Raw genomic sequence first — 24,188 nt, 5'->3', positions numbered from 1 at the left:
CAAAAAGCCCTTGGAGCCCCGAAATTCACTTAAGTTCCCCAATTTCGGACCCTGGGGCCGAAATTCAAAGTTGTTTAATTTTGCAAAAATGTGGTTTAGGTCCGAAAATGCCTCCAGTTCGCTGAAAACATCTAAACACTCCGAAATTTGCGAAAAGGTGCTAAAGGTCCGAAATTTACCTTGAATTTTCGAAAAGGTGGTTAAGGTCCGAAGTTTTTAAAAGAATTTGCAAACACGTTTAAAGGTTTGAAGTTTTTTACGAAAGGCATTTAGGTCCGAAAACTTTTCTAACTTGCAAAAATGCTTAATGCTCCAAAATTTGCAGAATCATATGAAAGGTTTGAAGTTTTTTGGCAAGGCGTTAAGCTCTGGAAATTGTCAAAATCGCAAAATACCTTGAAGCTCCGAAGTTTGAAGATGCAAAAACTTGCGACAATGGGCCTAGGGTCCGAAGTTTTTGAAAATTGCAAAAGGTGTTAAATGCTCCGAAATATCTCCAGTTCGCAAAACCCCCCTCCATTCTCCGAAATTCACCAGAAAAGCATGAGTGTTAGGATTTTAAAATTTGCAGGAGCTCTTCAAACCTCTAGAATCGCGCTATAAGAAGTTTTCAAAACGCCATAAACCCGTTCAAAACGCCCAAGACTCCTAAGGTAAAATCACGCAGAAGTAAATCGCCCAAACACTATCAAGACCAAGGATCAGATTTCACATTCGAAGAGAAAGGAGAAGCATTTTCAAGATACATCTTACAAAGAGCTTCTCAAGCCAGACGTCGTAATTAAATTTAATGTTTGTTAAATTAAATTATTTAATTTTTCAAATTGATTTATTGAAATTGATCATTCGCAGGTCGCGCGATGTCATCGAAGAACTAGGAGAAGGCCTCAAACGCAAATCAAAGAAGGATCGCAATCAAGGCCAGGCGCTGAAGACTGGAAAAGAAAAGATGCAAGAGTGCGAGAGCAACCAAACATTGGGAATCGTGCCGCTGAACAAAGATGAAGTCCACCACCGGGACCAAAGACCAAAGAACACTTTGAATGCTCCAAGTCTATGCATTCTCAAGAAAGCACATAGTTTGATTTAATTCCAGGAATTCAATTTCTAAAAAATCTGAAACTGCTTTATTGTAAACTGCCTATGGGTCCCGCACAAGATATTTTTGTGGATAACTATTTCCAACCACCAAGAAGATTGGATAGACCTGAATTAAAGGCAAATAGTGGTAGGTAGTTTAGATAGTTGCTGGTTGGATAACTGAGAATTAATTCGGCATGGGTTAAAGCAGCCAACTTCTGGAAGGCAGATCAGTACCCTTGGATGCAATCCATCCTAGCCTTCAATTCAAAATTGTAATATCTATAAAAGGCAGAGGCCTTTCTTTTGTAAAGGGTTAGATAGTGAGATGGTTAGATAGTTAGAGATTGTTGGATAGTTAGATTTAAGAGTTAGAATAGGTTAGATCTTAATAGTAGCATAGAGATGCTGCAGAAATTGTTGTAATAGGCAGCTGAAATCAATATATAGACATTGATTTTGTAATATCCCACTAATTTTTTTTTGATTTTTCAGGCCAATAGCAATTCATCCACAACAATAACCCGTTAAGGTTAGAGGAATAAACAAAACAACTGAAAGGGAACCCTTCCACCTTTTGTTCACCGAGAGCCCAGACTGGGAGGGTGAGAGCATACGGTGTTCCGGGGATCGTTAGCATCCATAATCAAACTGAAAATTACAATGCATGGGCGGCAAGCCAGCCCCTTCTGCTTATCCAGTAGGATAGAAACTAAGCTCTTGGCGGTGAACCGACCAAGGAAAATTACAAGAAATTAAAGCTCAATCACTCTACCGTGTATTTCAGCGGGAGGACATTACATTAAACAATCAGTCTACCACATATTTCAGCGGGAGGACCATAGTATTGAACTTATCACTCGACCACTTATTCAGCGGGAGGACTGATTACAAAAACTGAATTACAAAACTTAGAAGGCGACAAGCCAGCCTCTTCCATTTATGCAGTGGGGATTACAAATGAAAGCAAATAGAATGGGATGATCAGTACTACTGAAACAACCTTACAATATAGAGATGAGATGAGAAGATTAAATGCAGATTTCAACAACAATACTGTAATTTTCTGTTACACTGATCTTTAGGCTTAAAGTACAGTTCCAGCAGCCCATGGAAATATCAAAACACTCATAACTCACTCAATTTTTACCCGAATTGATTCAAACCAATCCAATCCCACCGTACATCCAATGCAATGACAACTAATCAAAGCCACAACCCAAACAAGCCCATTTTTATTTTGCATGCATCCCAATACAATACAAAAAACCCATGCCTAGACTAGGAATTTCGATTTTGTGTAATAAAATCAATGCACAAACAAAATAGCTAGAAACTCACACAAAGTATCGCCATGGCATAGAAGGAAGAATGAGCTGGTACCCAGATGGATGGAGTCGCGTGGTTGAGAGGTATGAGCAAATTTCACTTTCAGCAGTCCCGCAACCAACAACCAAAAATAGTCAAATCCATCATCAATCACTCCATAATTCTGCAACTCATTAACCAATCTGCAATGGGAACACAAGGGCACAACTAGGTACTATATTGCAAGTACGAAATTGAGACTCAGCTAGGAAGCCAACTTCGAAGCTTAGATTTTCAGTAGCCAAACCGGCAACATAGCGATGCAATTTTCAAAGATAATGGAAATGGGAGCCCAATCCTCATATTTATAACTTCATTCTTCAAATTCAAATGACATCCCTCCAAATTCCACGCCTTGCATTTGATTTTCATTCCACTTACATGTGGACGCAAGTGTAGCGCCCATTCTCCCAAGTCAAAACTCACGCCCAAGAAGGGGGAGGACCCACGTTAAACACTTAGGCACATAATGGCGATGCAAAAGTGAAATAATATCCTTCTAAAATATTTCTCATCCCCTAGTACACCTGAATTTCGCCAAACTTAGGATTAAATAGGCATTAATCCCAAATTTAATAAACCAGTAGCCAATAAATAGATTAATTAAATATTAACCTTAGGATAAGGAAATAATATTTAATTATGTCGCAAATGTCTCCCGTATTGATTATTATCACAACCAGGATGAAACTGAGCCCGGACGATCACATAACTGTTGCAGAATCAGAACCCTATCTACTGCCAAAAATAGAATTGTGCCACACAGCCACTTACTAAAAGTAGTAAGTCAAGAATTAATGCTCAGAAAAATATGATCATCTCATCCAGAGGCAAAGCAAGGAGGGCTCAGTAGGACAGTGGCACCAGAATGGTCATTCCCTGACTTACTAAAAATAGTAAGTCCTCGTTTCATCAATGCTTGACCCTGATTCCTTATTCCACCTAGCCTACGGGTCTCAGGAATAGGCTAATGGACCATTGAAAGAGCATCAATGAGAAGGGGACGTTACAGATTTGGTGTTTATTGTTTTGTTTTCATCTTGTTTGCATGGTTTCTCTCAGCATTTTAGATAGATCTTTCTATTTTGGGTGTGCAGGTATTTGATAGATTTAGGCTCATACCATTGAGGATATATTTATTGTGTATCCTTTTGTATGGTTAACCTAAGCCTTTAATTGTGCTTAGTTCAATTGTAGGTGTCCGTCTGAGCTGCTGCAGAATTGGGTGCTTAGCCGTGCGTCTCCAGTCTGAAAATCTTCCGAGTCCCTTTGAAGATTGCACCGTTCCTGCAAGGTTGTGAGCTATTCTGGCCAAGTAGGAATTGGTTATGTTGAATCCATCTACCCACATACCTGTGTTGTTAGTTTTAGATCTCCTAACCCTTTCCTTTTGCTCTTTATTGCGTAATTCGAGAATCACAGCAGACCAGTTTGTTGCAAATCATAAGTCCCCTTGTGTTTCCAGCAAAAAAAACATCAAACCACTGAGTATTCCCGCAATCAAGACCTGACAATTGAAACCTTGAGGTCGTCCCCTTTGATCAAACCAAAAACAGCATTAGGGACTTCCTTATCTCAAGAGAGGATAGGATACTCAGCTGGTTATTCTATTCTGCATTGGCCATATGGAGTCTGCAGCAATGCGATTTCAGACACGTCAACAGTATTGTGCTTAAATAGCTGGTGATGCTTAGTCTAGTTATTTGGAGGTGTCTGTCTGTTTACTGAATCTGCTTTCTTAGTTAAAATTTATATTTTTATGTATCTCTCTCTCTCTCCCTATCCTTCCCTTTTTTCCCTTTTTTATCAAGAGAATCCACAGTCCTTTTGAAGACAATATCAACCCAACTCAAACCATTTGATAAGAAAGATCATAAAGATTCCAGGGAACTCATCTATCAATCGCCTATCTCATCGTAAGTCCTCCTTGTGTTTCCAGCATAAAGACATCAAACCACTGAGCAATCCCGTAGTCAAGACCTGACAAACGAAACCTTGAGGTTGTCCCCTTTGATCAAACGTAGAAAATAGCATTAAGGGTTTCCTTATCTCAAGAGAGGATAGGATACTCAGCGAGTTTATTCTATTCTGCGTTGGCCGAATGAAGTCGCAAGTTCAGTGATTTTAGACATTTCAATAGGACTGTTGGCGAATTCCGAGACCCATTGGTCAGTCAGAGGCAGAATTAGGGTTTCCTATTTTGTAGGAGGATGTTTCGGCATTTTTGGTGGCTTGCATGTTTGAGTTTGACAATTTTGGTTCAGGATTCCTTCTAGGTTTTTAGAAAGCTTTGCAATGATGGTACGTGCATAACAAGCAGTGGAATTTGGTAAACTTACTATTTTTAGTAAGTGGAGGTGAGGATAGCTTATTTCTCTGGTTTTTTTTTTGTTTTCAGAGAGCTTTGCGATGGTGTGACATGCAAATGAATCTGAAGATGTTTCCAGAATTACTATATTTAGTAAGTTGCGATGGTTGCTCAGAATGTGGTTAAAATCACGTTGGAAACACTTACGATTTTTAGCAGTATGCTATTTTTAGTGAGTTCTATTTTTAGTAGGGGTTCAGCAGGTCAGTTTAGATGTCTATTTTCAGTAGGTCAGTTTTTCTTCCAGCACTTTTGGAGCTATTTTGGCAAGTTTGAGCTCATTTTGGGCGATTTATGCTTGAGGAAAATATTTTATAAGTGAATTATTATTAAGGCTAGATGGACGCCTTAGGAGGTAATGAGTTAATTTTATGATATAATTCACGTTATTTCTTTGGATGCCTAACACACTTTATTGATATTTTTATTAAAGTATCATTTTCAAGACATAAGGTGGGCATCCATTTTGGAGATTTTTTCATTTAAAGATTATAACCTTTAAAGTGCCCAAGCAATAGTTGATTTTGGTGTCCCTTTTGGAGAAATACATGATTTGAAATAAAGGCAAATATTATATTATTACTTGGGCGTCCAAATTGGATGTAATTTCATCTCATTTCATGACAATTTGGAGGGAGTTGAATTTGAATTTGGAGCTTCAAAAAGATAAATAAGAGTGCTGGGTTCTTGTTTTTGGTATCCATTGCTAACATAATAAAGTGTTGTCGAAATTATTCCAGACTCTTGCTTCGAGGGATGTATACCTCCTAGTGCCTTCAGTTTCGTGCTTGAGAGATAGTGCCTAGCTGAACCTTGTGACTGTTTCTCATCTAGAGGAGCAGATTGAGCTCAACGAAGATGAAGATATTTGTGGTTTTCTGAATATTGGAGTGTGTTTTTCAGTTTTGGAGTTTGCTGGTTGCATAGAGCTGAAAGTGAAATTCGTTCATAAGTCTCTGGGAGTCCAGTCACCGCTTCTGGGTATTTTTCCTATGTCTTCCTCTATGTTATTCGATTCATTTTGCTAAGTTGCATGGATTTTGGAGTTGATTTGGATTTTCTAGAGAAAATCGCCCTACTTCCTAGGCCGTACCATGCTAGAGAGTGTATTGGAAAGCATGCAATGATGATTTGATCCGAGTTGCAGTGGTCTGTTGGTTTGGGAGTGGACGCCTTGTTTCCTGGGCCCCTTTGCATTTGACTTCATGTCATTCGGAGCTGCGTGGACAAAGTTATGAGCATTTAGGTGAATTCTAGTATTGTTGGTCTGTATTTTCAGATTGTTGTTTTTCATATTAGACTTGGGTTATTTACTTGTTTAAGTACTTTTCCTGTGCTGGTTAGTTCTTATTTGTTAGAGGATTGATTCCTAACATTTGGTGTGTCTGGATATCATTTTTCTATTGTTATCTGCAAGCTAATGCTCTCATTGTAATGCTGAATTTAGTAGTACTGATCAACCTTTATTTAGTTGCATTTTTACATTTTGTATTCCCACTGAAAAAGTGGAAGAGGATGGCCTTGCCGCCTATTTGTTACTTTCAGAAGTTTTCATAGTTCTCCCGTTGAATAAGTGGTTGAGTGATCTATTTTCATGATTGTAATAATTGTCCTCCCGCTGAAAAGTGGTAGAGTGATCTTATTTTCAGAATTGTAACGACTGTCCTCCCGCTGAAAAGTGGTTGAGTGATTCTACTTTAAGTTGTTCTTGCTCGCTGGACAAGCAGAAGGGGTTGGCTTGCCTCGTAGCATTGTATTTTCAATTGATTTTTAGAGCTAATGATCCCCTATTCATCGTATGCTCTCACCTTCCCACATTGGGCTCTTAGTGATCAGAAAGTGGAAGGGTTATCTTTCAACAATATTGTGATTATCTTTCCTAACCTTAACGGGTGCTGTGTGTTGTTTAAAATTGAAAAAAACAAAGGGTGTATGTAATGTCCCCTTCATAGTGTTGATGCATTCAGTGGTCCATTGGCCTATTCTGAAGACCCATAGGCTATGTGGAAAGGAGAATTAGGGTTTCCATCCTTTGTGGAGTTCTGCTCGAGCTTGTCAAGGTTAGTCAGGATGAAATTCTTTAGTTTTGCTAGCGGTTTCCTTTTAGGTTTTTTATGAACTCCACTGTGGCATAACATGCAGTTGACTCTTTGGTGAAATGTGAACTTACTATTTTTAGTAATTTAGGGTTTGGTTGCCGGGATGGTGCAGTTTTATCGAGCCTTCCAAGCTCTTTCTTCGGGTGCAAAGATCCTGATTGTCGGAGCAGTATTTCATGACTTACTACTTTTAGTAAGTGACGGTTTGGGCATTTCTATTTTTGGCAGTCTTGGATATTGTCCCGATCCAGCACAGTTTAGTGGTTTTCATTGCTCAGCTTCATCCTTGATTTTTGTTATAATCAGTAAGGGAGTTATGAGTTATTTAATTAAATATTATTTCCTTATCCTAAGGTTTAATATTTAATTATTTTATTACTAATTAATGATATTGGGAATTGTGCATAATGTGATTTTCTTCCTAAGTCTGCCTAGGCGAATTATTTGGTGAATTGAAAGGGGATGCCAAAAATGAAAGGAGACTTTATTTTATATTCGACAAAGTTTATTTTATGCCAAAGTCCTGGTCCTCATTCCTAGGCGCGATTTTTGATTAAGTAAGGGGGCGCCATACTTGGTTCCACCACTTGAAATAAAATGCATATTTGAGGGGGAATTTGGAGGCATTTGAATTTGAATTTCAGTCTTGGAAACTTATTTATACAAGTGCTTGGCCTCTCATTTCATCTTCAAAAGAAATTATAATTTTATTCTATCGGAATGATTCCAGACTTCTTCGAGGGTGAAAACCTCCTGGATTATCCATTGTAGTTTCGAGTGAGACATCACTCCTAGTTGAGGTTCGTTTGTGTGGATTGCGTGGTGTTCTGGTGGATTGCATGTGTGGTTTTGGAGAATTGGTTTGCTACTGTAATTTTCCAGATTAGTCGTTCCCCTGTGGCTAAAGCAAAGTTTCGATCATACCTCCCTGCCTGAGCGACTTATCATTCTGGGTACTAGCTCGAACCATTTCTATGCTATTGGTGATATATGTTGTAAGTTTGCAGCCCCTTATTCAGAGTCTTAGATTTTATAATGCAAATTAAATTTTTCTAGCTTAGGCGTGGGTTTTGGGCAGAGAAACGAATATCGCCTGGACTCGCCTGGACTCGGCGAGTCCGAGTGCGAGTCACCCTCGCCGAGTCCTGGGGACTCGGGCTCAGACTCTGCCGAGTCCAGGAGCCAGACTCGCCAGACTCGCCGAGTTTGGCGAGTTTGGCCCAAACTCGCCAAACTCGGCGAGTCCCGTGCCTGGGACTCGGCCGGCGGCGAAGTCAATGAAAAGTTAAAAAAAAAACAATTTTAAATGGTTTTTTTGACTTGTTTTTTTTGTGTTATTTTTGTTTTATACCTAAAAGTGACTTTCATTTCATTCATTTGCAAAAATAGGAGGAGTAAAGTGAGATAAAAAGAATAACAAGGGTGCATTGAAGAAAAACGAGCAAGGAAGATTTCATCAATTTCTTCAATTTTCTTCAAGAGTTCTAAGAGGTAACATTGTTTTTTTGAGATTTTTTTGTTTCTTATATGCAAAAATTCATTTTTCTATTCTTTTTTTTTTGAAAGTTTTACATTTTATTCCAAAATCTTTTCTATGTTACTATGTAGGCCCAGGGTTTGTAATTTTATTTTTTTTAAAGTAGGGTTTGACAAACCCTACAATTTAAAAAAAAAAAAATTGCAAACCCTACTTTAGCTTTTTTGAAAAAAATGTTCAATGAGAATGAAATTATGAATGCACAACACAGAATGAATGTCTTAATTTATTTTTGCATTTGTAATGTTTTATTGCAGCAACCTTCACATTCTTATTTGCCTCAAGTTTCACAAAACAATCATACAATGTCCTCTTCGAGACCTCCCATTAGAAAGGACCCTGCTTGGAAATATCATGAGCATTTTCCAGGGCAAAGAAAAGGGCAAACAAAGTGTATATTTTGCAAAACAATATTCCATGGAGGCATATATAGATTGAAATACCATATTGCTGGTGTGCGTGAGCATGATGCCGACCCATGCACAAAAGCAGTCACTGAGGCCGTACGTGATTGCTATGTAATGGTTGAAGAAATTGAAAGGAAAAGGAAAGAAAAAGAGGATCTCATAGTCATTGGGAGACATGCACCTTTAGGAACAGGGACACAATTAGGTTGTGTTGGAGGGCCTTCTTCCTTACCTTCATATCGTCCCACTCATTTTGCTACTACTCATGCTTCCGGTTCTGCTTCTATAAGTGCCAGTGCCAGTGCCTCTGCCCCTTCTCATGTTCCTAGCACTGGCAGTGGTAGTGGGAGTGTTAGCATTGGACCTAGGATTCGTAAATCTAGGTTGGATACCTTTTTTGCACCTCGCACTACTCCTGGGTCCCAACAGTCACTTGAGAGCATGGGTTGGAACAAGGAGGTCCATGATGCTGCTAAAATGGCAGTTGGCAGATTTTGGATCTATGGCAGTATTCCATTCTTCACAGCCAGGTAAATGTTTTATGTTTGATTGTTTTAATTTTTATAATTTGATTGTTCGTATTAATTTTTGTTGTATATAGTTCATTATACATAGTACATACTTATCTATTTAAAATTATTTGTGACAGGTCACCTTATTGGCAAGAAATGGTTGATGCCCTTACCATTTGTGGGGCGGGGTTCAAAGCCCCTTCTGAGTTTGATTTGAGGGGACCCATTTTGACTGAATTGGTGAATGATGTGAAGAAAGAATTGGGTGATCAACGCCAAATATGGAGCACTAAAGGTTGCACCATCATGACTGATGGTTGGACAGACAGGAGAAATAGAACTCTCCTTAATTTTCTTGTTTCTTCCGCAGGTGATTGATTAATTTTAGTTTCATTTAGGCATTAATTTTTTATTTTTCATTTAATGATTTATTGAATGATCATTGATCTTGCTTTATTTTTTTATTTCAGGGGGCACCGTTTTCATCAAGTCTATTGATGCCTCCGCCCATTGCAAGAATGCCACCTACCTATGTGAGCAGATAGAGGAGGTGATTAATGAGGTGGGTGAAGAGAACGTGGTACAGGTGGTGACTGACAATGCACCAAATTATGTTGCTGCAGGTAAACTTTTAATTACAAACTAATTTTGTTTGCAAATTAATTTCTATTTTGTAACCTCATTAATTACAATGCAACAAATTATGTTGTTGCAGGCAGACTATTGATGGAGAGGCGCCCATCTATAGTTTGGACTCCATGTGCCGCCCATTGCATTGACCTCATGTTAGAGGATATTGGAAAACTTCCATGGGTCAAGACATGTGTAGAAAAGGCAAGAAATGTGTGCAAATTTGTATATAATCATTCATGGGTGTTGGCTCTTATGAGACAATACACAGAGCATAAGGAGTTAGCTCGTCCAGGAATCACAAGATTTGCCACAAACTTCATCACATTGCAGTCCATGCTTCGTTGTAAGATGGCCTTGAGACGTATGATTGTTGGTGAGGAGTGGTCTTCCTCATCCTATGCTGCCACCCCAGCAGGGAAAGATATGGCAGACTGCATTTTTGATGAGCGAGGCTTTTGGAGCCCTTGTGATGAGATAGTGAAGGTAATTTTTTTATACATTCTACAATTTTTATTTAACTTTTTGTTTTATAACTTATTCATCATATTCTCTTATTTGCTCATGTTTTAAATTACACAATATTTTCAATTTTACAGTTTGTTAAGCCCTTGGTGGTTTTGTTGCGAGTTGCGGATGGAGAAAAGCCCGCAATGGGCTACATATATGAGGGCATGGATAGGGCAAAAGAGGGCATCAAATCTATCTATGCAGGAGATGAGAGCAAGTATGGTCCCATTTGGCAGATCATTGATAAGAGATGGCATCATCAGCTTCATAGGCCCATCCATGCAGCAGCCTATTATTTGAATCCGGCATTCCATTTTAGCCCTACTTTCAGGGCTGATGCGGAGGTCCTTGATGGGCTATACTCAGTCATGGAGAAGATGGCACCTGTTGGTTGTACTCAGACAGATCTTATGCGAGAGCTACAATTGTTCTCAAATGCACAAGGGGAGACCTTTTCTCGTCCTATCGCCAAAGAAAGTAGGACAACTATGATGCCAGGTAAAAATAAATTGTAAGGCTTAATTTTAGTTTTATTGTTATAATCTGCTCTTTCAATTTTTGGTGTTGTACGTCTATCCATATGTGAGTGTATTCCAAGACTTGTTTCATTAACTCCTTCAAATCCACGATCTCCATATCAACCCACTTGATGTTGATTTCCTTGTTTTCTTTGGCGTAGGCCAACTGAAGATATTTGCCACTATCCTAAACTTGATCATCAACATGAAACAACTTACAATTCCTAATGAAATCGAGAGGTAGCTTGCAATACATCTTCATTTTTCGCTTCCACATCATCTTGAATGTTCATCCAATAGTCCTCCAACTGCCATTGGTGTCCATACTTCTTTCCCAAAATTCCTTTTACAATATTATATGGATTGAACCGATCTCTGGGAGTAAAAGGCTTGAGTGAGTAGAGTGCTAACTCTTTCTCGGCATCCTTAGCTACTTGAAAGGAAGTGCACACTTCAATAGAGTCTCCAAGCGTAATAGGAAAAGAAACGTTGGTTCCATGCTTATGCCTATATGCTTTGATATATGCCACCAACTGTCTTACCACCTCCAGTAACACCACTTTGTCTGTCAGGTAGCGTGGTAACATGTAGGGAGGAGGCCATCCTTGAACTCTGATATAAGTGAACTTCGGGAATTGGATGAACCATGCACCATGTTGTTCTACCAATGCTTGTGCCTTTGGAGAGAGTCTTTGCTAAAGTCCTCGTTGAAGTATCCTCGTGATATGCATAGTGAATGCATCATTCACTCTCCTATAGTGTTGTTTAGGTCGATGATGAAGTTGTGTATAACATTCATGCACCTTTATCTCTCTGGGTCTTCTTCCAACTACACCCATATGCATCAGTCCTGGATACTAGTAATTTCTTGCAAGAGAGTATATGACGTAGGAGCTCATATAGAATGTTCTAGTGCGCATCAGCCTTCTTAGTTGTAGATCAATAATGTTGCTAATGAGCCTCGCCCAATTGATTGCATCCTTGCCATGAGTGACAGTCTCTATGAAGTAGAACATCCAGTCTTCGAAATATGAAGCTTTGGGTGCACCAACCACTCGATGAAGTAGGGTGATGAAGTCTCTGAATTCATCTTTGAAGTCCACCCTATGTAATTTGTCGAGCCATCTGCTCCTACCAAAAATATACTTTATGAAATAATTCTTAAAATGCGTCATTTTAGTCTCCAAAGCATGTTTTACGAGGTGCAAAACTCACATTTGTTATTGTCAAATCATTGGGGGGTGTCTTTGCCATCATTGTCCAAGTTTTGGTGAGTTTTGGTCATCATTTCCCTAGCTTTTTGTGCAATTTCGGGTTTCAGAGCAGTCACTGCAAGTTGAAGATTTTACTCTTAAGGCACACTTCTCGAGGCAAAAAAATTGCTCCTTGTTGAACTGGACTGATCTTTGATCCATCCTCGATTCACGTTTCAAATTTCATCATGTTTCGAGTTTGTTTGCTATGTTTTTTCTTCAATTTCGGGTTTTTTCTTCTTGAGTGCAGGTGGGAAATTTTCCTTTGATTACAAGTTTTATTTTTCTCTTGTTTTTGTGATGTAGGGAAATTTTAAAACAATTACAAGTGCACTTTATTTAAAACTTGTCACTTGTAATTGACTTTTTATTTCCCCCTTGCTTTTTGTCTTTTAAGTCATTGTAGGAACTTTTTGGACAAATTACAAGTGAATTTAAAATTACAAGTTTAATGAGAACATGTAATTTCTTTTAAAAGTTCCTACTTAAGTGATTTTTAGATGTAATAGGGATTTTATTTCCGTATTACATGTTTTATGTCCTTTAAGTCATTTTTAACTTGTAAAGGGGATTTTATTTCCCTATTACAAGTCTTTTTGTTCCTTTATGTTTTGTTTTTAGAACTTGTAATGGGAATTTTATTTCCCTATTACAAGTTGTTTTGCTCTTTATTTTTGTGCTCTTCTTCCTTTAAAACCTGAATTTGCCCAAATGAAGGAAAAAATGATGTAATTTAAAACTTGTAAAGGGTTTCTAGAAACCCGAATGCATCTTTTGGAGGGGACATTTTGCTTGTAGTTGCAAATGAAGAACCCGATTTGCACATTTGTTCTTCCAAATCCGTTTCTTATGGCATTTCTCCACTAAATCCGTCCAATATGCATGCAAAATCGTTGGAGATTAATGTTTGTTGCCACGTTTTTTATGAAAAACGGATTGGGCAAACACGTTTTGCATTATAGAAGGCGTTTTTATAGACGTTTTTGGAAGACGTCTTTGCTAGGTGTTGCCACGTTTTTGGGGCATGAATCTCCTTCTTGCCACATTTGCAACACGTCCCCCATTGATGAGTTTGAGATCAAGCATCTTTCTTCCTCCAATCCGTTTTTAGTGGGAAGATTTGAAGACAAAACCAATTTGGTTTGCTGGTTGCAATCATAATGTGGTGGCTTCCTAACATATTTAAAGAGCATTTCAGTTTCTTTCAAGTCCATTTGCTTTCATCTAGGGCATTTGCTCTTGCTCAGATTTCGGGTTTCTTCAAGATCTTCTCTAAATTGATAAGTTATTTGCAAAACAATTTGTGAATGTGCAAGATTTTCCCCCTTTTCATTTTTACTTGTATTCGGGATTTCAAAACCCGATTACAAGTAGCTTTGGTTATGTTGTCCTTCCCTTTGGTAAAAAGAGTTAACCTTCTTTTTACAAAAATTACAATGTTGAGAGTTTTTCCCATTTTACAAGTTGCCAAGATGAGAATGTCCCTGTCCATATCTATCCATGGTCACATAAAGTTTGCCATTACTGGTTGGTATCATTTTTCCCATTTGAAGTCTACTTGCAGTTGGAATTTTAAAACCCGATTGCAGTTGTGTCTTCACTTGCAGTCAGCCTTCCAGAACCTGAAATTGGTCCAAAATGCACTCAAAACACTTGAAAATGAGTCTTAAAGGTCCAATTACAAGTGCAAACTTGTAGTTACGCATTACACATATGAAGTTGCATGCTTGTTCTCCATATTTGGAAGTCAATGCTCTTGTTTTTCCACACATGTAACGCAGTTTCTAGAACCCGAAATTCACTTGTGATCCCATTTTTGCATCAATTTATCCCTTCCCTTGTCAGTCCTGTTTGCACACACGACCTACCAAATCATTGGATTAAGGCATGGGCCTTATTTTGCAAACAGATTCCAAGATTGGAGGATGATGCAAAGAAAGAAAAACAACAAGACAGAGATAGGCTTCTTACTTCAGCCGTGCAAAGAACTTCCCTCCTGAAAAGCTAGTACTACCCCAAGCAAGAAGATAAGATTGAAGTTCGTTGGCCAAGGACACAAAGAACATTAAGGATGCAAATTCCCATTCCGGTCCGAGATGTCTTCACGAAACCTGAATACTTCAAGTTCTACATCTTGTAGCAGCATGAAGATTTTTAAAACATAGGATGATATAGTCATAGTCGTGTCTTTAGACACAGAATACTTTCAATTATGCATTTGTAATTTTGTTTTGACAAGTTACATAAGAAAAAACAGCTTTGTAATTGCAAGCTAACTCATCACTTGCACTTTTGTAATTACATGTAAAGCAACTACAAGTTGAGTTCAATTAGGACTGTAGTTGGAATAAGTCATGGTGGTTGAGAGAATTTCTCAAGTTAGTTAAGATCCTCCCACCTTTTTCTCAAGGCTCCTCTCCTATAAATACTTGAGGGGGTCTATTGTAATTAGGATCTTTTGGCAATGCAACAAAACTCTGCTAGTTTGTATGTACACTCAGACTTTGAGCTTAGTTGTAAATCAGATTGCAGTCAATTAAAAGAGGCAAATTGCTTTCAAACTTTGTGTTGATTCAAGGTGTTATGTGACGACATTTTCTAGTGATTGATTGTGAGTTTTGAGGTGTTATACAAGAGGGATTCAAACTCAATCTTGTAGACTTTGAGCTTCTTATTGTGTTTGGAATTTTAGATTTTTTTAAAGATTTGATACCGCAGACTTTGAGCTGCTTGTCACGTCTGAAACTATTGTAGGACTCTCAAGCAAAGGGGTAACTTGCAGAATTTGTGCTGCTTTTATTTTCTATGTTTGTGCATAAGATGTGCGTCATGTGGTTAGACTTTGAGTTGCTACATATTGTGCTTAGTAATCATCTACAAAGGTTGATAGGACAGTAGAAGTGTTGAAGACTTTGTGCTTTCATTTCTGTTTTCCCGTCCCAGAGAAGTGACGGAGTTCTTTGTGCCTACATGGAAACGTTGCTTCCCTTTATGTTCCAAAACTCCTACAAAAAAGTCTCATTTTTGTATTTGCTATTATTTATTTCCAATTGCTATTACTTTTCTGTGAAGAGAAAAGAGTATAGTTTTTCTTGAAAGAAGAAGAAAGACTGCTGTCCCATCCATATTAGATTAGTTTAGTTTGTAGATAAGGGGAGCCTTCCCTAAATTAGGAGAGTATCATACTCACACACTGTGGCTGAAACCACAATTTTGCACATCCCCCAAGTGAACAAAACTTTCAACCAACACCACTCACCTTTGAGCAAGCCATAGGTGATGCAAATGATTTATTGAAGGCACTTAATGATATGTTAAGAGCTGAAGTAGAGAAGAATAAAAGGCTAGAGAAAGAGATAATTGCGTGGAGGAATTACTTCCAACAATTCCAGGAGTCATTGAGACATCAGAGTCTAGCAGCTACACTGCCACCCTTGCTTCCTGCATAATCGGTTGATCATATGGAGAAGATGAGGAATTCGGCACAATTGATGGACACATGAATAGAAGATTCGCATACCAGAGTTAGCGAGTTCATGAAGGACATAATGAAGACACTCGACACTGTCATAAGTGTCCTTGGAAGAACTCATATTCTCATAGAGGCCTTCGAAGCATTTGCTCATGCTAGAGATGTCATCATTCTAGTATTGCAAGTAATAAGGAAAACAGCCAGGGAAGTCTTATCAAGAAAGAAGATAAGAAGAGAAGGATCTACAGCCAACTTTCTACAATGGAGTAGTCTACTTCACACAAAGAAGATCATTTTTTAGGAGATTGGAAACGGATGCAGTCAAGTTCAAGATGATATGCATCGTATTCATGATAAGATAGTAGAAGTAGCAGAGATTGTTTTGGAGAGGAAGATTGATCCAGGGACGATTATAGAAGCTAGAGAGTTGGAAGAGAGAATAAGAGTTATCTTTCACGTGACTGATGGAATGATCACTAAAGGGCAGTTGGATGATATGCTTGAGCTTGTGGTATTAGCCAGCAAGACTCAAGAAATCGAAACTAAATGGGAGAATGCCATCGTCAAAGCTTTTGATGAAGTCATGCACATGGAGGAGCAATTGAAGTCTCTACCTGAGGTCCGAATGACTGAGATAGAGGGCATAGTATCCAGATTCATTGAATATGCCAGAAGGGAAGGAGAGAAAGGAAACAAGATTCTAGAAGACAGTTTGTTATGATCTTACATGGCAATTCATTTCTCATTGGAGGATGCTTCCTCGTTTTCTGTGCCAACACATGTTTTCTCATTGGTTGATTCCATGATGATGCTTATCTAGATAGGGTTTCATTTGTATGAAACCCTAATTAGGGTTTATGTGGCAAAATCTCAGCCCTTGATCTTCATTCGATCTCGGCCCTTCATTGTATTTGGAGTCCTATATAAACTCCACTCATTTCATTTGTAAAGAGTTAGTGTATAAGTTAGTAAGCTAATCAGTTAGAGATAGATTAGATGTTAGAGATAGAATTGAAGAGTGATAAGAGAAGGATTTGAAGAATTGTTGTTGTTTGGCTTTTGGATTGATAAAACATTGAAGTCATGGTGTTTTTATTCAATCTTTGAAGCTTGTTGCATGGTTTTTCATCCTCTCAAGTCAATCTTAGATATTAATTTAAGTATTTAGATTGAATGATGGAATGCTATACTTGATTCATTGTGAAGCTCGTAATCCATACCACTAGCCTCTTATTGATTGTAAGTGTGCCTTGTGCGGTCAACTGGAATCGTTGAAAGTACTTAAGTTCAATTGTTGCTCAATCATGGGTATGCATTCAAGTGATGGTGTCTATGCTTAGTATTGATTTGAAAATCTCTAAACTTCCTTAGAAGATTGCACTAGTTCTGGTATAGTTGTTCTTGTATGGCGATGCTAACACTAGTATAGCTTCACTCATCTCGTCTTTCATCCATTCATACCTAGGATAGTTTAAAACTTCTCAACCCTTATCTTTTGCTATTTTTTTGATAGAACATCTCGTAGTAGTAGGAAAGACTTCACTGCACACCATCCACAAAGTACTTCATTAATCTCTTCTCAAGTCAAAAGGCCCCTTGATGAAACAACAATCACAACGACCACTCGTGCTTATCCACACGTCAAGACCTGACATTTATGAACCTTGGAGTTGTCTCAAGTGATCCTTAAGCCAATCTTCAGCATTTGAGAAGCTTTGTTCAAGAGAGGATAAGATACGTTTGAGTATTTTTTTCTGTGTTCGCATGTGCGTAAAAAACATATCAACACATTGTAGCAAGAAAATTACACAAAACCATGTAAAATCAAACACATTCACAACAAGGTCATCAAAAAGCATAAATGAAATGAATAAATTGAACAATCAAACCATCCAAGCTCCTTTGATGAAAGCCTTGCTGCTCCTTTCTCCTCTAATTATGCTGGTATGTTGGCTCAATCCATTATGCAACTCATATGAAGCAAGGGAAAAAGCGTGATAGGCGAGAATACTGGTTTAAAAGTATATGGATTCAATAGAATGATAGCGTAAATGTAAACTGCTAAGATGTCAAAATAAGGAAACAAGAGCCCAATTTATAGACTTTGAGATCACTTTGAACGGACAAGATCAATTCAATCCAACGGTTGAGATTTCGTGCATGAATGAGTTAAAAGATAAATTACCATTAGAAGTGAAAAGAAAAAGGCATTAAATAAAAGAGAAAATGGAAACTTCCATTTGTACTCAAAATATTCCATTTAAACAAGAATAAGGTGGAATTAATAATTTAAAATTATTAATTCCACTCATAACTCAAATTAGCCAATTAATATAAAAAATATTAATTGTAAAAAAAGTGAATAAATAAATATTCATTTACTTATTTAAAAGGGAAGACATGTTAGTAAGAAAGGGGATTGATTAATTATCAACCTAGGGGAAATGATTTGAATAATTTAGGATATCAACCTGATTGTTGAATTAGGTCCTAATAGTGATGATCGATTGGCTAATAATTGATAAAAATTAATGACAATTGACTGAGGTTGACAACAAAATAGGACAAAAATCGAAAAAGACCCAAGATTGATAATGATTTTGATAAGAGACTGATAAGATCAATTGAAAAAGTGCCATGAAAGGCAGATAATGTGTCACAAAGGACTGATTCAAATTGATTGATAAAGAGGTTGATAATTAATGACTGATTAATTATCAGCAAAGAGTGAATTGAGTCTAATTGTCAAGATGAGACCAATTCGAATGATTTGAAAATGATAAAACGCCAATCATAATGATTTAGGACCAAATGCGAATGAACAAGATTGATTAGGGTTGGATTTGAAATGAACTGAAATTGGAGGAATGACACAATGTCAACATATGATGAAGATCAAATGCGACATAGAAGACATGTTAAAAATTGGGTTAGCGATGTAGGAGTGATGACCAATTTTGAGTGTCTACATTTTGCCCCTCTTTGAGACAATGCGATTTTGAGCGTTGTTTCAAAGAATAATTAAAAAGATCACGCCCCAGTCGATCGAGAGACGGAGGTGGGATGCCCCCTCGAGAGATCGTTTATGTATGAAAGAAATGAATGATCTCTTGAAAGAAGAGAAGAAATGTTAGAAAGATGTGTGGGAACAGAAGAATAGTTAATTGATTAGATATAAAGAGTTGAATGATTGATAGAAGAAATGTTAGTAAGTGGAAATTAGACAAAGAAAAAGGCTGAAGAAACCTTGCCTTCACAAGTACACATTACTGAATGAGAGCCTTTATTTAATATTGCAAAACGGATGCGGTACACCATGGCATTGAAGGCTAGAATGATAATGCAATCCCTTTGCGTAAAACAAACACATTGCAGATAAGGAATGAGTCAAAAACTGCCTAAGACAATATGTGTGTCAAAGGTCGAGGTTTGTGCGGCGTTCACAAAGCGAACGTAGTTATCACAGACACCGAAGACATACGTGCCCCAAAAATTTATGAAACACTACGCAAACAGAAAACAAAACAAAAACGATCATGAGCCATCCTGACCACTCTAAATCACTTTGTGACATCATCGAGTAGTATAGGAATACGATCAAAGAAAAATAAGATTCACAAGTTCAAACAAGTCAACCAAACATCCCGATCTTCATTGCCAAAAGTGAGAATGTTGTGTTTAAAGGACAATCATGCTGTCTGGTGTCAGGGAATGCAGTTTCCCGTCTAAGGCAGGACATAGTCTAGTTTCGAGTATACCACACCCTGTATAAGACCCATGATAATGTTGATAAGGACCAATGATATTGATGTTGATGTTGTTTCGATTGATGCGACAAATTCGATTAGTTTAAATGCTTGGTTGATTGAACAGTTCATCTGTTGATGCATGATTTCGTTAAGCACAATGTTAAATGTGTCAGCTGTTTGATGTCTACGTAGATGTCTATCTATGTACAAAAGGGACAGTTTATTGGTGAAATGAAACAAAAGCGTTTGTTCTTGGATTTTTCATGTTTTTCAATTTTGAGGGTTTTTGTAAATTTTTGATTTTTTGGTGCTTTTTTCACGACATTTTATGATGTTTTTGGATTACTTTAGAACATTTTTACAATTTTTTTGGATTATTTCAAGACATTTTTTTGATTTTTTAGTGATTTCTTCCAAACTTTATTTGATTTTTAGTTATTTTTTCAGGACTTTATTTGATTTTTAAGGATTTTTTTTTCAGGACTTTATAAGTTATGTACACGTTGTAGCTTCCGAGTTGTTCATTATGATAACTCCGTCAATTGATCATGACAAGGGATTAGGTCCAAAATTTGTAGAGTGACTAGTACAGAAAACATATGTACAAGGATTGGCAATCGACCAAGAAAGACATTGATGCTGACCAATTGCGAGCCGGGAGAAAGACACTAGGTCAAATCAAAATGGATAGGCGTGATAAAACTTTGTGCGTATTGCACACCCCACCCCATCATTGACAGGGGACCCCCATTTTGTGTCTGGTATGCCCACATGAGAGAGGAGGTCCCGACTGTGCAGAGTAATTGTTGCTAAGCATCCTTTGTAAGCCGTCAAAATTCGTTGAACATAGCCCTCGAATGCCAATGCAAAAGGCAGGAAGAAGTCTCGGGCATTTTGCTCGTTAAATCCGAAATAATCCCTTCACAAACACCTTTGCAAATACCGAAAGAGATCCGCGAAGAAATTTGGAGGGGGCAAATGAAGCGCTAAACTCCGTCTCCAAATGCCATCCAATCGCCGAGGTCTTCCCAAAATAGCCAAAGTCAGGGATTACAATGAAGATTTTGGGTTGCAAAACTAAAACTCATGCGAATCGCTCATTCCATGCTAAATGCCCAAACTTGCAAAAGTGCAAACTTGTGAAATGGTCTTTTTGGCCGAAAGAAAAAAAGAGAGCGTCTAAATCCAAATTCGCGTAAAGTCGGCTTGGAAGCCAAAATTACAACGTGCGGGCTTGCAAAATCATCCTCTAAGCCGAAATTGGCTAAATATCCCAAGACTAAGCTCGCAAAACCTCTTTTTAGGTTGAAACCAAGTAAAGCAAATCTCGCATTTTGACCATTAAGGCCGAAATTGAACAAGAGATTAAAGTCGCACAGAATGGCTCTTTGAGCCGAAAATCATAACAATGCAAACTCGCCCATTCTCTGCGAAATGGCCGAGTTCCGTATAAACCCCTCCAAATCTTCGAAGAGTTCTTGAATTTGGCCTAGAAGGTCAAAATGCGAAGTGAAAAGGGGAGGGCAAAATTTCAAAACGCCTCTCAAAGTCGTGAAAATACTTGACTTTCCTCCATTTGCCGAAAATCCCCAAGCCATCTGCAAAGTCTCACCTTTTCCTTCGAAATCAAGATCGCACATTTTCCTCAATTAGCCAAAAATGAGAAGAGGAGAGTTAATAATCGCACAAATCAGCTTCATTAGCCGAAAAACACTAAAAAGTTCAAATTCGCAAAATCGGCTTATAAGCCGAGAATGATCAATGAGTTAAAATCGCGCAGTATGGGTTCATTAAGCCGAAAAAAATAATCTTAAAAAAGATCAAGTCCATATGCATGCAAATCTTCCAAATAGACCGAGGTTAATGAAAGGGAGTGTTTTTAAATCATCTCATTTTGCTAAAGCGACCCGAAAGTCTAGATGAAACATTTTGCGTTTAAGTCAAAATCTTGAAAGAGGGCCAAATGACCCAAATTTTGACTTAAAGGGCATTTTATAAAGTATTCATGAAATTCTCACATTTCGATCATTTAGCCCGAAAATCTTTAAAAAGAGAACATTTTAAGCCAAAATCGCTCAATTCATCTAAGTAGCCCGAATTTCTTGTAAAGGGCGTTTTTAACAAAAGTCTCTCAAAATGATCCAAAGGGCTGAAAATTTAAAGGCTCCATTTTTAGAGCGAAATCTCTTCAAAGTCGTCAAGTCCTGACTCTCCAAAATCGCACGATCCTTCCAATATAGTCGATTTCATGTCACAGGATTGGGCGTTTAAAAACGAAGAAGGTCGACATTGTTTAAAATTTAATATGATTGTTAAATTAATTTATTTAATTTTTCAAAATGATTATTAATAGTGGAATTCATTGTTTGCAGATTGACGACAACCTGAAGTGCAAATTGGAGACGCGATCGCGAGCAATGCCAGGAAGCGAGAATGAGGAACGTGCTGCAGGGCGCAAGGTCAAAGCGACAAAGCATGGGGAAGCGTGCCATCACCACACCACAAGACGAAATCCACCCTCAAGACCGAAGACAAAGAACACGTAGGAACACTCAAAATGTGCATTCTTAGAAAAATACACAGCTGGATTTAATTCCAGAAATTCAGTTTCTGAAAACTGAGTTGTTTAAATGTAAAGGACTACTTGTGGGCCCCGTCTAATGAATTCAAAATGCGGGGACACAAGTCAGTTATTTCCAACTACTTGATAGACCTGAATTGATGTCAAATAGTTGTCAGTAGCTGGGAAATATGGTTGGGAGGATAATTGAGAATTGAATAGGCATGGGTTAAGGCTGCCAGGCTTCTAGAAGGCAGATCAAGACGGTTGGATGCAGTCCATCCTGGCCCTCAATTCAAATTGTAAAATCTACAGAAGGCAGGATGCTTCTCATTGTAAAGGGTTAGATTTTTTTAGTTAGATGGTTAGATTCCGGTTAGATAGTTAGAGTTTTTGTAGAAGGTTAGAATTTAGTAGTTAGGAATATAGTAGAAATGTTGCAGAAATTGTTGTAGTGGTAGCTGAAGGAAATATATGAACATTGAAATATGGTGTTTGTTGTCTTTGTTTTCTTCTGTTTGCACGGTTTCCTTCAACTAATAAATTTTAGAGCTCAATGATTTTAATGACAAAATGTGGGGGGTATTTGATACATTTCTGGTTTATACCATTGGTGACCTGCTGATTGTAGGCCACCGTTCATGGTTAGCCTGAACCTTACTGTGCTTAGTTCAACTGCAGGTGCTCGTCTTAGGCTGCGCCAGAATTGGGTGCCTAAATGAGTCTCCAGTTTGAAAATCCTTCATCCATTGGAGATTGCACTGTTCTTGTCTAGTTGTGAGGATGTCTCTGGCGAAACAAGAATTTGTTTATGGAAACCTATCTACCCACTACACTAGTCATTCTTATCGTTGTCCTTAGGATCTCCTAAACCCTTTCTCCTTTGTTTTTATTTCCCAGTTTGAGAATCGCAGGAGACCAGCTTGTTGCAAAATGTAAGGCCCCTTGTGCTCCCAGCAAAACATATCAACCGCTGAACTATTCCGCAATCATGAATTGACATTTGGAACCTTGAGGTTGTCCCCTTTGATCAATTGAAACAGCATTAGGGATTTCCTTATACAAGAGAGGATAGGATACTCAGCGAGTAAATTCTATTCTGCGTTGGCCGGATAGAGTTGTAGCGATACAACTTTAGACACGTCAACACTATGTACAGAGGGAATCATGATAGACCGTGAAGCAATGATCTTGCTACACGTGGCACCTGTTTGCCAAGTTTTCACCACGGTACGTGCCCAAAGTGCCTATTTGCCAGGTTTTCACTAGAGGTCGAATGATTTTTCTTTACTATTTTTGACTCTTTTTTTTTTTTTTTGCATTTTCACTTTTTTTTTGTCATTTTTAATTATTTTTTTTTGTATTTTTTTGGTATTTTTTCAAGATCATATTGAAGAACAGCTAAAAGAAACCTATGTATAATACTTCCGGAGGTGCATGCTGTTCATAGGATCTGACAGTGGTTCTCCCTCCGAGGTTGCAAGCTGATAAGCACTTGAACCATATGCTGCAGTTACGATGAAAGGGCCAACCCAATTAGGTTCAAATTTTCCCTTGATAATCTCAATAGATTGTGAATTCTTGGGGTTGGCTTTCAGGACCAAGTCTCCCACTTCGAAGTGTCGCCCTTTGACTTTCTTGTTATAGGTGCAACGGAGACGGTTTTGATATGCTTACAAATGTGTCAAAGCAGTTTGACGCCTTTCATCTAGCATCTCAAGCTGATGCAGCCTAGAAACTTTGTATGCTTCATCATCTATTAGGTGTTGTAAGGAGACTCGTAGGGATGGAATCTCGACCTCCAAAGGTAAGATAGCTTCTGCACCATACACCAAAGGGTAAGGTGTTGCGCCAATAGGGGTGCAGATAGAAGTGCGATAGGCCCATAAAGATGGATTTAATTGTACATGGCAATCTCGGCCAGCATCATTGACAACCTTTTTGAGTATCTTGATAATGGATTTATTGGATACCTCAACTTGGCCATTACTTTGTGGATAATATGGGGTTGAGAAGCGATGTTGAATGTGAAACTTCTCACAGAGTTCGCGGACATCTTTATTTTTAAATGGACGTCCATTGTCAGTGACTATTGCAAGAGGAACTCCATATGGACATATGATAT

General features: G+C 38.1%; 2 protein-coding genes across 2 annotated transcripts in view; both read left to right on the top strand.

Annotated features, from left to right (window-relative positions):
- Window positions 1-24,188, top strand: part of LOC131859552 (uncharacterized) — a 247,870-nt gene that overhangs the window by 118,041 nt on the left and 105,641 nt on the right. The window lies entirely within an intron of this gene.
- On the top strand, window positions 8,934-10,229 carry LOC131859551 (uncharacterized). The gene is made up of 4 exons (XM_059213459.1): window positions 8,934-9,389; window positions 9,509-9,741; window positions 9,842-9,994; window positions 10,091-10,229. Exons 1-4 carry the CDS (start codon window positions 8,974-8,976, stop codon window positions 10,096-10,098), a joined length of 810 nt encoding a protein of 269 aa, XP_059069442.1. The 5' UTR covers window positions 8,934-8,973; the 3' UTR covers window positions 10,099-10,229.

This window comes from Cryptomeria japonica, chromosome 10 (genome assembly GCF_030272615.1).
Source record: "Cryptomeria japonica chromosome 10, Sugi_1.0, whole genome shotgun sequence".
NCBI lineage: Eukaryota > Viridiplantae > Streptophyta > Pinopsida > Cupressales > Cupressaceae > Cryptomeria > Cryptomeria japonica.
Note: the sequence above shows the minus strand (reverse complement) of the source record. Positions and strands in the feature narration are given on the sequence as shown.